General features: G+C 41.3%; 2 protein-coding genes across 3 annotated transcripts; one reads left to right on the forward strand and one right to left on the reverse strand.

The window, feature by feature from the left end:
• Nucleotides 1-1,666: 1,666 nt before the first annotated feature.
• LOC121967597 (LRR receptor kinase BAK1-like) lies at nt 1,667-4,728 on the forward strand. The gene is made up of 4 exons (XM_042517920.1): nt 1,667-2,400; nt 2,712-2,972; nt 3,085-3,954; nt 4,071-4,728. Exons 1-4 carry the CDS (start codon nt 1,962-1,964, stop codon nt 4,547-4,549), a joined length of 2,049 nt encoding a protein of 682 aa, XP_042373854.1. The 5' UTR covers nt 1,667-1,961; the 3' UTR covers nt 4,550-4,728.
• Nucleotides 4,729-8,486: 3,758 nt separating this feature from the next.
• LOC121967598 (IRK-interacting protein-like) lies at nt 8,487-10,071 on the reverse strand. 2 transcript variants are annotated; one of them, XM_042517922.1, is made up of 2 exons: nt 9,914-10,071; nt 8,487-9,809 (listed from the first exon to the last, which is right to left on the reverse strand). In XM_042517922.1, exons 1-2 carry the CDS (start codon nt 9,968-9,970, stop codon nt 8,502-8,504), a joined length of 1,365 nt encoding a protein of 454 aa, XP_042373856.1. In that variant the 5' UTR covers nt 9,971-10,071; the 3' UTR covers nt 8,487-8,501. The 2 variants fall into 2 exon arrangements, with proteins under 2 accessions (XP_042373856.1, XP_042373855.1); XM_042517921.1 differs by having other exon boundaries at nt 8,487-9,821; nt 9,914-10,069.
• Nucleotides 10,072-11,937: the final 1,866 nt, after the last annotated feature.

Consider the following 11,937-nt stretch of genomic DNA (forward strand, 5'->3'; position numbering starts at 1 on the left):
AGTGAGGAGGATGGTGCATGCCTGAGTCAGCTTTAATTCAAAGCACTTTTCTCTCTTCCTTTAGCAACCAAAATTTATTGTCCCTAGTGTCTAGCGCAGCTGATCGAACTCGATATGGAGTCTCTTAACCTCTTCCATACACTCATCTGGCAAAAGATGATTCGCTCACCCTCAGTGTCCCCGTCAATCCGTTCCTAGGTCAACACGAAGGAGGTAAATCACGGGTGACTACTAGTCATTAGTGCAAATGGCCAAGACATGGGGGAGGCTATGCTCGGTCACGCCGAATTTCGACCCCAAGACTTTATGTGGTAACACCCCATGTCTTAATCATCACACCGCCCCGAAAGGACGCCTCTTCCATACACTCGTAACTTGTCCCAATGTGTTTTGATGGGCCGAAATTCTTCAAATTAGACAAATGAGAGCACAGAGAAATTATACGAAGTAAATTGGGTTCATTAATAACCTTCGATGACCAATTTGGGTAGTTTAAGTTTATCAATTTGTTTTTGAATAAAATACATTGATGGTTTAAAATCAAGGCCATGAATAAATTATTCGAAATATAAGAGATTTGCAAGTGGCTTCATATGACAAGTTGGGATAGTTTATTCCTAAAACGGTAAAACCTTTTAAATTGGTCTTATGAAACATTTGTTTGTGAAAAAAAAAGAAGGGTTCGTAAAATCCCCTCAAAGCAGTGATTTATAAATCAATAATCCAATAATGACTAAAATGAAATGTACCATAATGATATATTTGAACAAAAATTATCAAGATTCCATAGTCAATAAACTAAACATGCTTTGTAAAGTACTGCCAATAAAATTGTAAATCATATAAAATTCCATCATTTCACAATAATAGCACTCCACCATCATTTACAGCACAACAATACCTCATTATGTGCTGTCAAATTGCCACCTAAATATTCTTCTATTCTCAATTACAACGTATTTATGAATTTTTTTTTTTTCAAATGAGACACATAATTATGAAATATTGAACTTCTAGGCCCAGTGCCTTCATGATTTCTCATTTTTAATATAAAAGGACTTGTACAATTTTAAATATTTAACTAATAAAATAAATTTATTAAAAAGACAAAATTTTATTTCCAATTCTTTTCACAGTGCCTCTTGCCTTTAAAAAAATCTCCTCTTTTAGTTTGACTTGTGAAGATACATATTTTCCTTTTATATGTTAATTGTTAGTCTGGTGATTTTAAGTGTTCATCTATTTGATAATAGGAATTTTAAATCTTTTCAATTATTTTAGAGTACTGATTATTAAATAATTGTATCATGAATTATTATTAAAAAAATAATAAAAGCCAATTATAAGTCACATTTGAATTGATGATAATTTTTTAACTTTTCTTGTTGATATAAATTATATTTATATGAGAACTTTTATAAGATGGACCCGTCAATATAAGATCCAACACAAACCGAAGGGACACAAGCACACCCTCCAGCAGCAAGTTTTAAATTTGAAAAGAAAATATCTGTAAATCTTTGCATGGGAACGTGGTCTAATACAGCGACAAAAAAACTAAACAGTAAATGCTGCTCATCACTGAATCCACCAACATTGCCAAATTCACAAGAATCCTGTGCAGTTCAAAACGGAAATAACTCCAAGAACGTGAATTTGTGATTCACTCAATCTCTAGTTGTCCTTGATTGAGGTGATAACCCAATTGAATACCTTTGACTGCAACCGCAAGATCCAATCTGAACACCAAGTTTAAATTCTCTCCGTGGTCAGGTCCACTGGACTTACTCCTCTTCTTGTTTACCATTTCTCTATTTGGCAATTACTCCAGCAGCTTTTTCACCGGCAGTTCTGCCCTCCTTTGCCTTTTCATCCTGTCACCTCTTCTTCCCTTCCGAGGAAAAGACCAAGAAGCCAAGCGTTCAAACAGATAGTGAGATCAAAGAGGCTGCTTTGGCGCAATGGCTTTGATTATGTTTCAAATTCATTGCCCTTTCTTCTTCTTCTCCCTCTTTTTCCTCAGCTTTGTGGTACAAGGGAATGACGATGAGCTGCGAGCTCTCATGGAGTTGAAGTCCTCCTTGGACCCGGAGGGCCGGCGACTCTCCTCGTGGGTGCTCGACGGCGAGCCTTGCCGAGGGCAGTTCGAGGGTGTGGCTTGCCACGCGGCCGGGAAGGTGGCCAACATCTCTCTCCAAGGGAAGGGGCTCTCCGGCTCCATCTCTCCGGCGGTGGAGCGGTTGCGCGGTCTTACTGGGCTTTACCTCCACTTCAACAACATCTCCGGCGAGATCCCTCGAGCGATTGCAAATCTGACGGCCTTGACCGACCTTTACCTCAACGTCAATAACCTCTCCGGCGGCATACCCGAGGAGTGTGGAGCAATGGTCGGACTCCAAGGTGAGTTAAACAGCATAGAAAAAAAATTAACAAAAAGGTGCATTTTTGTGAATCGTTCTTGCTTTTTTCTTGTTCTTATTTTCATGTCAAAAAGTAACTTTTCATCAGTTTTCCAAAGTCTTTCAACTGTTTAATCTCAAAATGCTTGCTGCAATCAAGCGAACATGGTGAATCATTAGAGTTCATTGCTGTTATTCTCTATTCAAAATGCAATCTTTTTGTACATGTACGTTCTGCATTGTTGTAGAAGCTTTTGTTTTATTTGGAATGGCTGTGAGAGCTAAAATTGTGTATTTCTTGTGTTGATTTAGTTCTCCAGCTTTCAAATAACAAGTTGACTGGGGGCATACCTCCTCAGCTAGGGCTTCTCAAGAGTCTCAACCTGCTTACTCTGCAATCTAATTCCCTCAGTGGAGCCATCCCTGCAACACTCGGAGACTTAACTGAGTTGAAGTGGTTGGACTTAAGCTTCAATCACATTTTTGGTTCAGTCCCTGTTAAACTCTCTCAGCTTTCTCAGTTGACCTTTTTAGATGTTCAAAACAACTTGCTCTCCGGCAGTGTACCTACTGGTAACCAATTCATTCTATTTTGTGAAATTGAACTGTTGAATTTTTTTGTTCCTCAGTTTTGTATTCATGGAATCATCACTCATCTTTTTCTTCTCTGTGTGTGTGTGTGAAGAATTAAAGAAATTGGGGCCAAACTTCAAGTATGGAAATAACACTGGTCTATGTGGAAGTGGATTCTCTGGTCTTATGGTTTGCTCTTCTTCGGATCTCAATGCAAGCAGACCTGAACCATTCAGTGCCAGTCTCACACCTCAAGATCTTCCACAGTCTGTTAATATCACTTCGGATTGCAGCACCAGCCACTGTTTCGGTTCTTCCAATTCCCCAAACCTGGTCATCGTTATTGCAGCCACCATAGCTACATTTGGAGTTCTTGTGTGTGCCCTTATGTCTGCCTTTTGGCTCCGAAACCATCGGAAACAAAATCTTGTCAGTGCTTTGCATAAGGCTTCAAATAGTCTTCTTGTCACTGATCCGACGAAGTGTTCATACCGTACTGCATCTCCACTCATTAGCCTTGAGTACTCCAGCCACTGGGATCCATTGACTGATGAGAGAACCAGCATTGGGTCATCACAGGAGGCTCCTCAGATCTACAGGTTTAACTTGGAGGAGATAGAATGTGCCACTCAGTACTTTTCGGAGGCGAACTTGATAGGTAAGAAGAGTAGCTTTGCAGCAACATACAAGGGGAGACTACGTGATGGAACCGAGATTGCAGTGAAGAGGATCAACAAGACTAGTTGCAAGTCAGAGGAAGCAGAATTTCTCATGGGGCTGAAGGCATTGACATTGCTAAGGCACGAGAACTTAATTGGATTAAGGGGCTTTTGTTACTCAAGAGCAAGAGGGGAGTGCTTCCTCATTTATGATTTTGCTGCAAATGGAAGCTTGTCAGAATATCTAGATATCAAATGCAATGAGATTCACAACGTTCTTGACTGGCCTATAAGAGTTTCTATAGTCAAAGGCATTGCCAAAGGTATCTACTTGACTTGTATGATTATTTGATTTTGTTCTCATGGATAGCTACCATAACGAATATGCAACAACAACAAGCATTGAATAATTGTACTAATTTGTTTGATTATTGCATAGGTATGGAATATCTACACAGCAACCAACCTAACAAGCCCTCCTTGCTCCATCAAAACTTGTCATCAACAAGAGTGCTCATTGACCGCCATTTCAACCCCCAAATCTCTGGTGCAGGCCTGCACAAACTGTTAGCGGAGGATGTTGTCTTCTCCTCTCTCAAGACAAGTGCTGCCATGGGCTACTTGGCCCCTGAGTACGCCGTGGTTGGCCGGTTCTCTGAGAAGAGCGACGTCTATGCCTTTGGGGTCATTGTGTTCCAACTTCTCACGGGAAAGACAAGAACCTGCCACTTGAGACCTGATGCTGAGTCTGGCAAGCTTGAAGATCTCATCGATGAGAATCTGCAGGGTAATTACTCGAAGCCTGAGGCAGCTAAATTAGCAGGCATTGCATTGCTCTGCACAAGTGAAGTGCCAAACCAGAGACCAACAATGGAGACTGTTGTTCAGGAATTGGAGGGAAGCAGATGCAGGAACTAGTTGTGTTCAGGAATTTTGATGCCATTGAGCAGGCTTGTTGAATTAAGCAGTGTCTTCTTCAGTTTATGCACTTGATTTAAATTGGATCTTTCGTTCCTCTTGAAAGAATCGAGAGAAATTGATTTTTCTTGTAATCGAACATCTTGTTGGAGGGATTGAAGTACATAGTATTAAGCATATGAAGCAAGTACTAGTTACCACCCCTAATAAAAAACAATGGTGGCTTTACTTGGAAAGATAAATAGGAGGGGAATGGAGGAACAAATGTGACATAAAAACATAGATGAATGTTAAAGCATCATAATTTTCAACCCAAGTGAACTCTGCCTTAAACCGGACTCAGTTCCTCTTTATGTTACTAGTAATTTCATGTGATCGTAGCTTGAAATATTTCATAATTTGAAATCAAAGCAAAACACATTTGTTGGGCATGGCGCAAGACATTGTTGTTGAACAGTCACGGGGGTTTTATTTTTAAGTAAAAAGGACACATGATTTTGTATGTATTTTAAGCATGATAACAGCAACACAGCTCCAACAAATAATATGACTTTCTTTCTTACCAACTAATTCACTGTTGTCCTATGGTCTATGGTTAGGAAAAAGAAAAGATGATCTGGGTCGGTCTTAAGTTATGTCACTAGGGACAACAGCGTAGGACCTCCTAATTTTTAGGGGTCTCAAATTTGACATACATATATAATATATATTATATAATTAGTTTGTTTTAATAAAAATCCTAAAAATATATTTTATTAGATTATTTTAATAAAGACCCAAAAATATATATATTGTTGGATAGTTTTAATAACGGTCCAAAAACATATATTAACCATTAAAATTTAAGAAAAAATTTAAAAAAAATAGAAAGAAAAAAAAAGAAGGAATGTAAACCATCATTTTTTTCCTTAAGACTTTATTCCTTGTACAATTCTTTTGTTATTAATTAGTTTATAGAAGTCAGAAAATTATGAAGAGTGAAGTCTGAAATGCTAATTTTTTCTTTTTTCTCCTTTGAATCTCTAATTAAATTAGAAAAGTATATTCTTCAATTAAAATTTTTATTTCATTAATATCATCATTCATCAATATATAAATTTGCAACATAAGTTACCAACTTGTCTATATTTTTTTCTTATTTTTAATATTAAATATTGATTTTTAATATTGTATCGGTGTCCAATATTTTATAATTTTTTTTATAGATTTGAAAGAGTTTAAATAAAACATTCCAATTTTAATCATCATAGATTAGATTATATCTATTGGTTTAAGTACAAATCAGGATTTATTGTTCTTTCACTATTATTTTCATTGTTTGATTGTTTTGTTGATAGCTTTGTTGTTAGTTTTGTGTATTTTATTTTTACATTTAAAATTTATAGTACAAACATATTTCTAAAGAAGTATTAATCTGAGAATCAGAAAAGAAACAAAGAAAAAGAGTGGAAAAGTTTATTATAACTCAAAAATGTGCTCTTCATAAGTTTTTAAAGTTAACTCTTCAATTGAAGATTTAGTTGATGAATTACAAGAAGAAAGTCAAAAGGAACTAAATGATCATGCAACAAATGAGTAACAACCGAGTAATCAAGAAGAACTAAATGATTATACAATCATTGAACAGGAAGAATTGAGAGAAAATGATAATAATAATCATGCAACGAATGAGTTAGAAGAATTGAGAGAAAATAATGATAATGATTTGAATGTTGAAGTTGGTAATATAATTGAGAAAGAATATGAGTTATAGCAAACTAGCCATGTTTTAGATATATATGATCCAAGATCTTGGAATAACATTAATAATAAAACAAGAGATCTTTGGGAAGAGAAAGGTCCTCTAAGAGAATGCACTCTTAAGTTCCTTGTAAATAAGTTTTTGAGACATTTTTCATATTCCTATTACACAAGAAAATTACCAAATAAAGTGAATTAAGATAGAAAATGGCTTGTGTACTCGAAAGATATGAACAAAGTATATGGTTCTTGTTGCAAATTGTTTAAATCAATAAACAATAAAAGTTTGCTAGCAAATGAAGGTCTTAATGATTGGAAACGTTTAAGTGACAGACTTAGATAACATGAGAATGATATTGAGCATATTACCAACATGAGAACTTGGATCAATTAGCAAATTAGATTGAAAAAGAATGAAACAATTGACAAAAAGATCCAAGTGCAAATTAAGAAGGAGAAAGAACATTGAAAACTTATTTTAGTAAGCATTATTTTTGTTGTGAAATGTTTTGCTAAGCTGAATTTGGCTTTTTGTGGGCATAATGAAAAAAATTACCAAAGCAGTAATAGTAACTTGTTAGGGCTACTTGAATTAATTGATAATTTGATTTGATAATACAAGAGCATTTTAAACGCATTTAAAATAACCAGATTCATTATCATTATCTTAGTCATAAGATTCAAAATGAATTGGTTTTTATATTAGATTCTAAAGTAAGAAGTGCTATAATTGAAAAAAAATAAGAGAGGCAAAATATTTTTCAATGATACTTGATTGTACTTCAGATTCAAGTCACCACGAGCAGACGACTTTGATAATTCAATATGTGGATGTGTTAGTGATCATGTCCGAAAGTCGATGAGATGGATGCTGGGGATGTGGCGCTCCCGCTGACCTTCAGTGGACTTCGCTCCGACCTGCAACATAGTAGGGTCAGTGCCGAGCCAGAAAAGGGGTCCTCGGCGATGATCCTCCGACGCTCAAATCAGACTCTAACGAAGCAATAAGCGGAGCAATAGGAAAATTGTAGCGCAACAGTAGAAATCGCATACAACGCATACCTCCGTCGATGCTTGGACCTCCTTTATATAGAGTTCTTGTAGCACGCGTGCACGCTTCTCAAGGCGGACACTCATCTCAAAGCTTTTTTTGAAAAGACATGTCATGAGTAAAGTGTTCGTGACACAGTACTTTAACGGGCCAAGCATATCTTTGAAGTGATAGTGGAAGCTTCCGTCGTACGATCCTCTGTCTGACTATGCCGCATATCAGTGACAGTAGTTCCCAAAAGGATATCAAAAGATAGTCTGCTGTGTCTGTTGCTTGACCGAAAGGAATAGCCACTCGACCGGAATTGTGTTGTCCACGTGTTGTCTGTTGTCGGGCCGAGCGGGATAATTGCTCGGCCGAAAGTCCACCGTCCAAGTGTTGTCTGTTGTCAGGCTGAGCGGGAAAGCCGCTCGGCTGGAAGTCCACTACCGCACTCTCTGTTGTTGGGCCGAGCGGGATAGTCGCTCGGCCGGAAGTCCACTATCCGCGTGCTAGAAGATCTAGAGTTTATTTTATTGATAATTTGATTTTTAATTTTTTATAATTTTTAGGTATTGCATATTTTGGAGAAGCTTGGTAAATATATTTTGTATGATATTATATTTTGGAGAATATTAAGAAATATATTTTATATCAAATTTATAATATATTGATTTTAAATTTTTTTTATTAAAGTTTATTAAATTATATGTTAGTATTTTTTTTTATTTTCTTATAGATTCCTTTTCCCTTTTCACCCAGACCCTAAAAGTCTGGGTCGCCCTTGCTGATCATGAAGTCTGTTGTAAATCTTGTTGCTCGCTCCTAATGTAGATGTCTGAATCTTTGATTACAGTTGTTTATATATAAATCAGATTACGATATTTATTTATTGGCTTCTACAAAACAGTGAAGATTAAACTGAGCATTTAACATGAATATATAAGCCAAATTTAATTAATGACCTTCTATCATGCCATCATCTCTTGCTACCATACCTTGTTCTCAATCTCATTGTTGGCCCTTTCGGTTGATACGATGGTTGAGACATAGAATATTATCACATGATCCATATAAAATCTTGAGGTTAAAACTCAATAAGCCCGAGAAAGTCCTCCCCATGTAATCATGTCTTGATCACTTATACTAATAATTAATAATTATCTATGATTTATCTTCTTTCTATAATTCTAAAGAAGGATTAACAGATATACTAGGAACGACCGAATCATTTACCACATCAATGCGATCGTTACTCCCCTCTTTGCTGTTGTTGTAGTACACGCACACTACTTTGCACTTCAGAATCCCATGTGGCACCATATATAAGTCAAACCCCGGCGCCACCACCTCTCTCACGCTCACCGGCGTCGCCCGTCTCACCCTATCTCTCGCCACGTCCTCCATGAACCGCTCGTCGAACCTCGCCCCTTGCTCCACCTTCAGCGCCGGAACCGCTGGGTGCACCGACCGCGTCATGAGTCGAACCGCCCACGCCCCCTTCGCCGCCATGAAGAAGGCCTGCAGCAGCCCCTCCGGCCACGGTGCCTGCGCCGGAGTCGTCCACCCCACCGTCCCCACGACCTCGCTCATCTTCAGATCGCAGAACCGGCTCAGCCCCTCGCTGTAGTGTCGCGTCCCTTTGCTGAGCACGTCCTCCCAACTGAGTTCCCGAGCCGCCTCGTACGCGGCTCGGTTCGACTCGCACCTAGCCACTGGGTCGATTAGGCCGGATTCTTCGTCGTCGCCTTCCTCCAATCGGGAGTAGAAAATCCGGTTAAGCAGGGCCTCCGTGTAGACGAGCAACCAGCCCGGGTTCCTCCGCCATTCGGCGACGGCCCGGGGATCGAGTGGCTGGATCAGGCCCGTGAATCGGTCCATGGACCTCTTGACGAGCCGGATGTGGGCGATCAGCAAGCGCGCGAAGTGGCGCATCGCGGTGCGCGCGTCTTCCACTGCGAAACGGAAGGCTTGAGACGGGAAGGCGACGGGCTGAACCGGCCGGCGTGAGATGGACCGGATGTTTGACTCGAGGAGGTCGACCTTGTGCTCGAGCTCAGCGAGAGAATTCTTAAGGCGGGAAGCTTCCTGGAGCGCCTCGTCGCGCTTGCGTGTGACGTGGAGGATCTTCCTCGACAGCTCCGCCGCCACGAGCCTCCACCGGTCATCGCGGAAATCACCGGCTGCGGCGGCAGTTGCTGGGGTGTGGCGTGTGAAGGGAAAGAAGAGGGAGCGCAGGAGGCCACCGGGGCTGGGGAAGGAAGTGGCTGAGGGGTCGAGGGGGACGATGAGCTTGTCCCGGGAGGTGGGGCGGCAGTTATTGCAGGAGACGGTGCCGACCTCGTTTCCAGTCTGCCCTGTTTTGGGGCGTGGTGGCCGCAGGGAAGAGCCACTGTGGAGTGGAGTGGGGATGTGAGACTCGACTCGAGGCAAATCCTTGAACTTGACTTGCTCATGTCGTTCTTCCTTCTCGCCCTCTTCCTCCTTGTCCTGTACCAGAATCTGTCAATGAATAACTAAATTGAGAAACACAATTCAAAGCAAATTCTCAGAGATTGCATTAAAGGAAAAAAAAAACAAAAGGAATTGATTACAGAAGTGAAGGAGGAGAGAGGAGGGGGAGGGAGAGAATAGGAGGAAGGAGAAGCCATGGTCGATGGCCTTTCTTCAGTCTACTCTTTTGCCTGCCTGGGTTTGCCTCTCTGCTCTGGTTATTAATGCTGCGTGGCGACTGGCGACTTCACTTTCATGCAATAAATTGGCTGCTTAATTATGGCCCCTCTCCCCATTCGCGTCCAAGAAATAGTCGGGGGATTAAGTTAACGCAGTAGGTTGGATAAGCAGGACCCGTTTTGTTGTCTTCGTCTGAAAATATTTCTTTTTTTTTTGTGAAAAAAATTATTTTATTGTTCACTCCCGAAACAATAATTTCTCAGTCAAAATCCCAATAAATATAAATAGCTCGCATATTTTGTTTTTGTGAAATTAAATGGTAGCAAATAGCCAGGAGCCTTAATTTCACGCGGCGGTGTGGCTGCTGAGCTGCTGTACTGTACCGTGCGGTGCAGGGCAACCTGAAGGCGAAGTGTAGATTGTAGCGTGAGGACATTTTGATTTATGGAGGCCCTGCCTCGTATCTAATCCACTGCTCTGATTTAATTCTGTGGCTTCTGCAGCCACAAAAAAAAAGGTAGATAATACCTAGAGAACAAACTCAACAGTTAGAGGCAACAGAGTATAGATCATTCATCTTCAATTCACTATCTTAAGAGAAGAAAAAGGCGATAAAAAAACATTAGAGATGCCTAGCTATGATTTTGAAAGTTCTTGTTAAACTTCTAATTGTACGCCATACTCGGGGAGTATATGGCAAAAAATCAAGTGGAATTGTAAGTCAGGAGAGTAGAAAATCAATCTTGGTTGGCTCGGTCATTCAGATTCTATCATCTTGGTTACATAATTTTCCCGATTCAATCCACTAGATTCCATCAACTAATCACCCGACTCTTCCAACTCAATCCGTCGTGATGTAGTATGTAGAGAGAGGAGGGGTATTTTAGCCATTTCATTATAGCATCTTTTTTGGGGCACTGTTCACACGAAGGAAAAGAGGGCTGTGTTTCCTTCTTCGCCACCGCCATCTCTCCCGTGCTCCATGCGATGGAGGGGTATTTTAGTCATTTCATTATAACATCCTTTTTTGGGGCACGGTTCACACGAAAGAAAAGAGGGCGACGTTTCCTTCTTCGCCACCGCCATCTCTCCCGTGCTCCATGCGACCGCAACCCAGGACAGACGACACCACCGCCGGTGTCACCTTATCCCTCGTCGTCGGTGAGCCACCACCCCCCTCTTCTAATTTCCCTCTTCTCTCGCCGGCAGAAGCCTTCTTCGCCGCCACCTTCTCTCTTCTCCACACTACCGCAACCAAGGGGGCGGCCACCTTTGAGCAGCCTTCTCCCCGGTCAACGCCACTGGACTCGCGCTGCCACCGACGCCAGGCTCGCACGGCCATCTCCCCTTCTCCGTGCCGACACCATCGCAAGCAGCCGTCTCCCTTTGCCTCGCCCTGTCGTTTCCAGCGGTCACCGACTCCGGGTGGCTGCTTCTCGCGTACGATGACCCTATGGTCGTCTCCAGCGGCTACCACCTCTTTTTTCTTCTTCTCTCTCTCACACACCCGTCGCCGCCTCCAGCGGCCTCCACCGCCTTCGGCGATTACTCCTCCAGCGGCCTCCGCTGCCTCCGGTGGTTACTACCTCATCCGGTCGCACCTTCGTCTTTCAGCTAGCACCCTTTCTCCAACTAGCTGACACTTTCAAAGCTAAGCCGACCTTGATAGCAACCTCCACCAACGATATCGTGCAGAACCTCCGCTACTAGTGCAGATCTGCCAAAGTCGTACTCCTTCGGTGCCGGTCGAGCCTTTTAGTTTCCATTGTTGTGCACTCCTTTAGTGCTTTGAGCCTTAATCGTTGATCGGGCCTCCGAGCCCTCACTGCCATTGTGCTTTGATCTGATTTGTCGTGTCGAGATCTCGTGCCGTTACTACTATTTGACATGTGTGTTGTTATCATATCCCGGCCTGCGTGCCGATGTTATATCCCAGCCTGCGTGC

This window comes from Zingiber officinale, chromosome 3B, assembly GCF_018446385.1.
Source record: "Zingiber officinale cultivar Zhangliang chromosome 3B, Zo_v1.1, whole genome shotgun sequence".
Lineage (NCBI taxonomy): Eukaryota > Viridiplantae > Streptophyta > Magnoliopsida > Zingiberales > Zingiberaceae > Zingiber > Zingiber officinale.

Bases quoted from the DNA above. Each gene is read 5' to 3' on its own strand.
- LOC121967597 (XM_042517920.1), top strand. From the start codon at position 1,962: ATGGCTTTGATTATGTTTCAAATTCATTGCCCTTTCTTCTTCTTCTCC. The intron at 2,401-2,711 runs GTGAGTTAAACA...GTGTTGATTTAG, and splicing joins AGCAATGGTCGGACTCCAAG to TTCTCCAGCTTTCAAATAAC. The intron at 2,973-3,084 runs GTAACCAATTCA...GTGTGTGTGAAG, and splicing joins CTCCGGCAGTGTACCTACTG to AATTAAAGAAATTGGGGCCA.
- LOC121967598 (XM_042517921.1), bottom strand. From the start codon at position 9,970: ATGGCTTCTCCTTCCTCCTATTCTCTCCCTCCCCCTCCTCTCTCCTCC. The intron at 9,822-9,913 runs GTAATCAATTCC...ATTCATTGACAG, and splicing joins CTCTCTCCTCCTTCACTTCT to ATTCTGGTACAGGACAAGGA.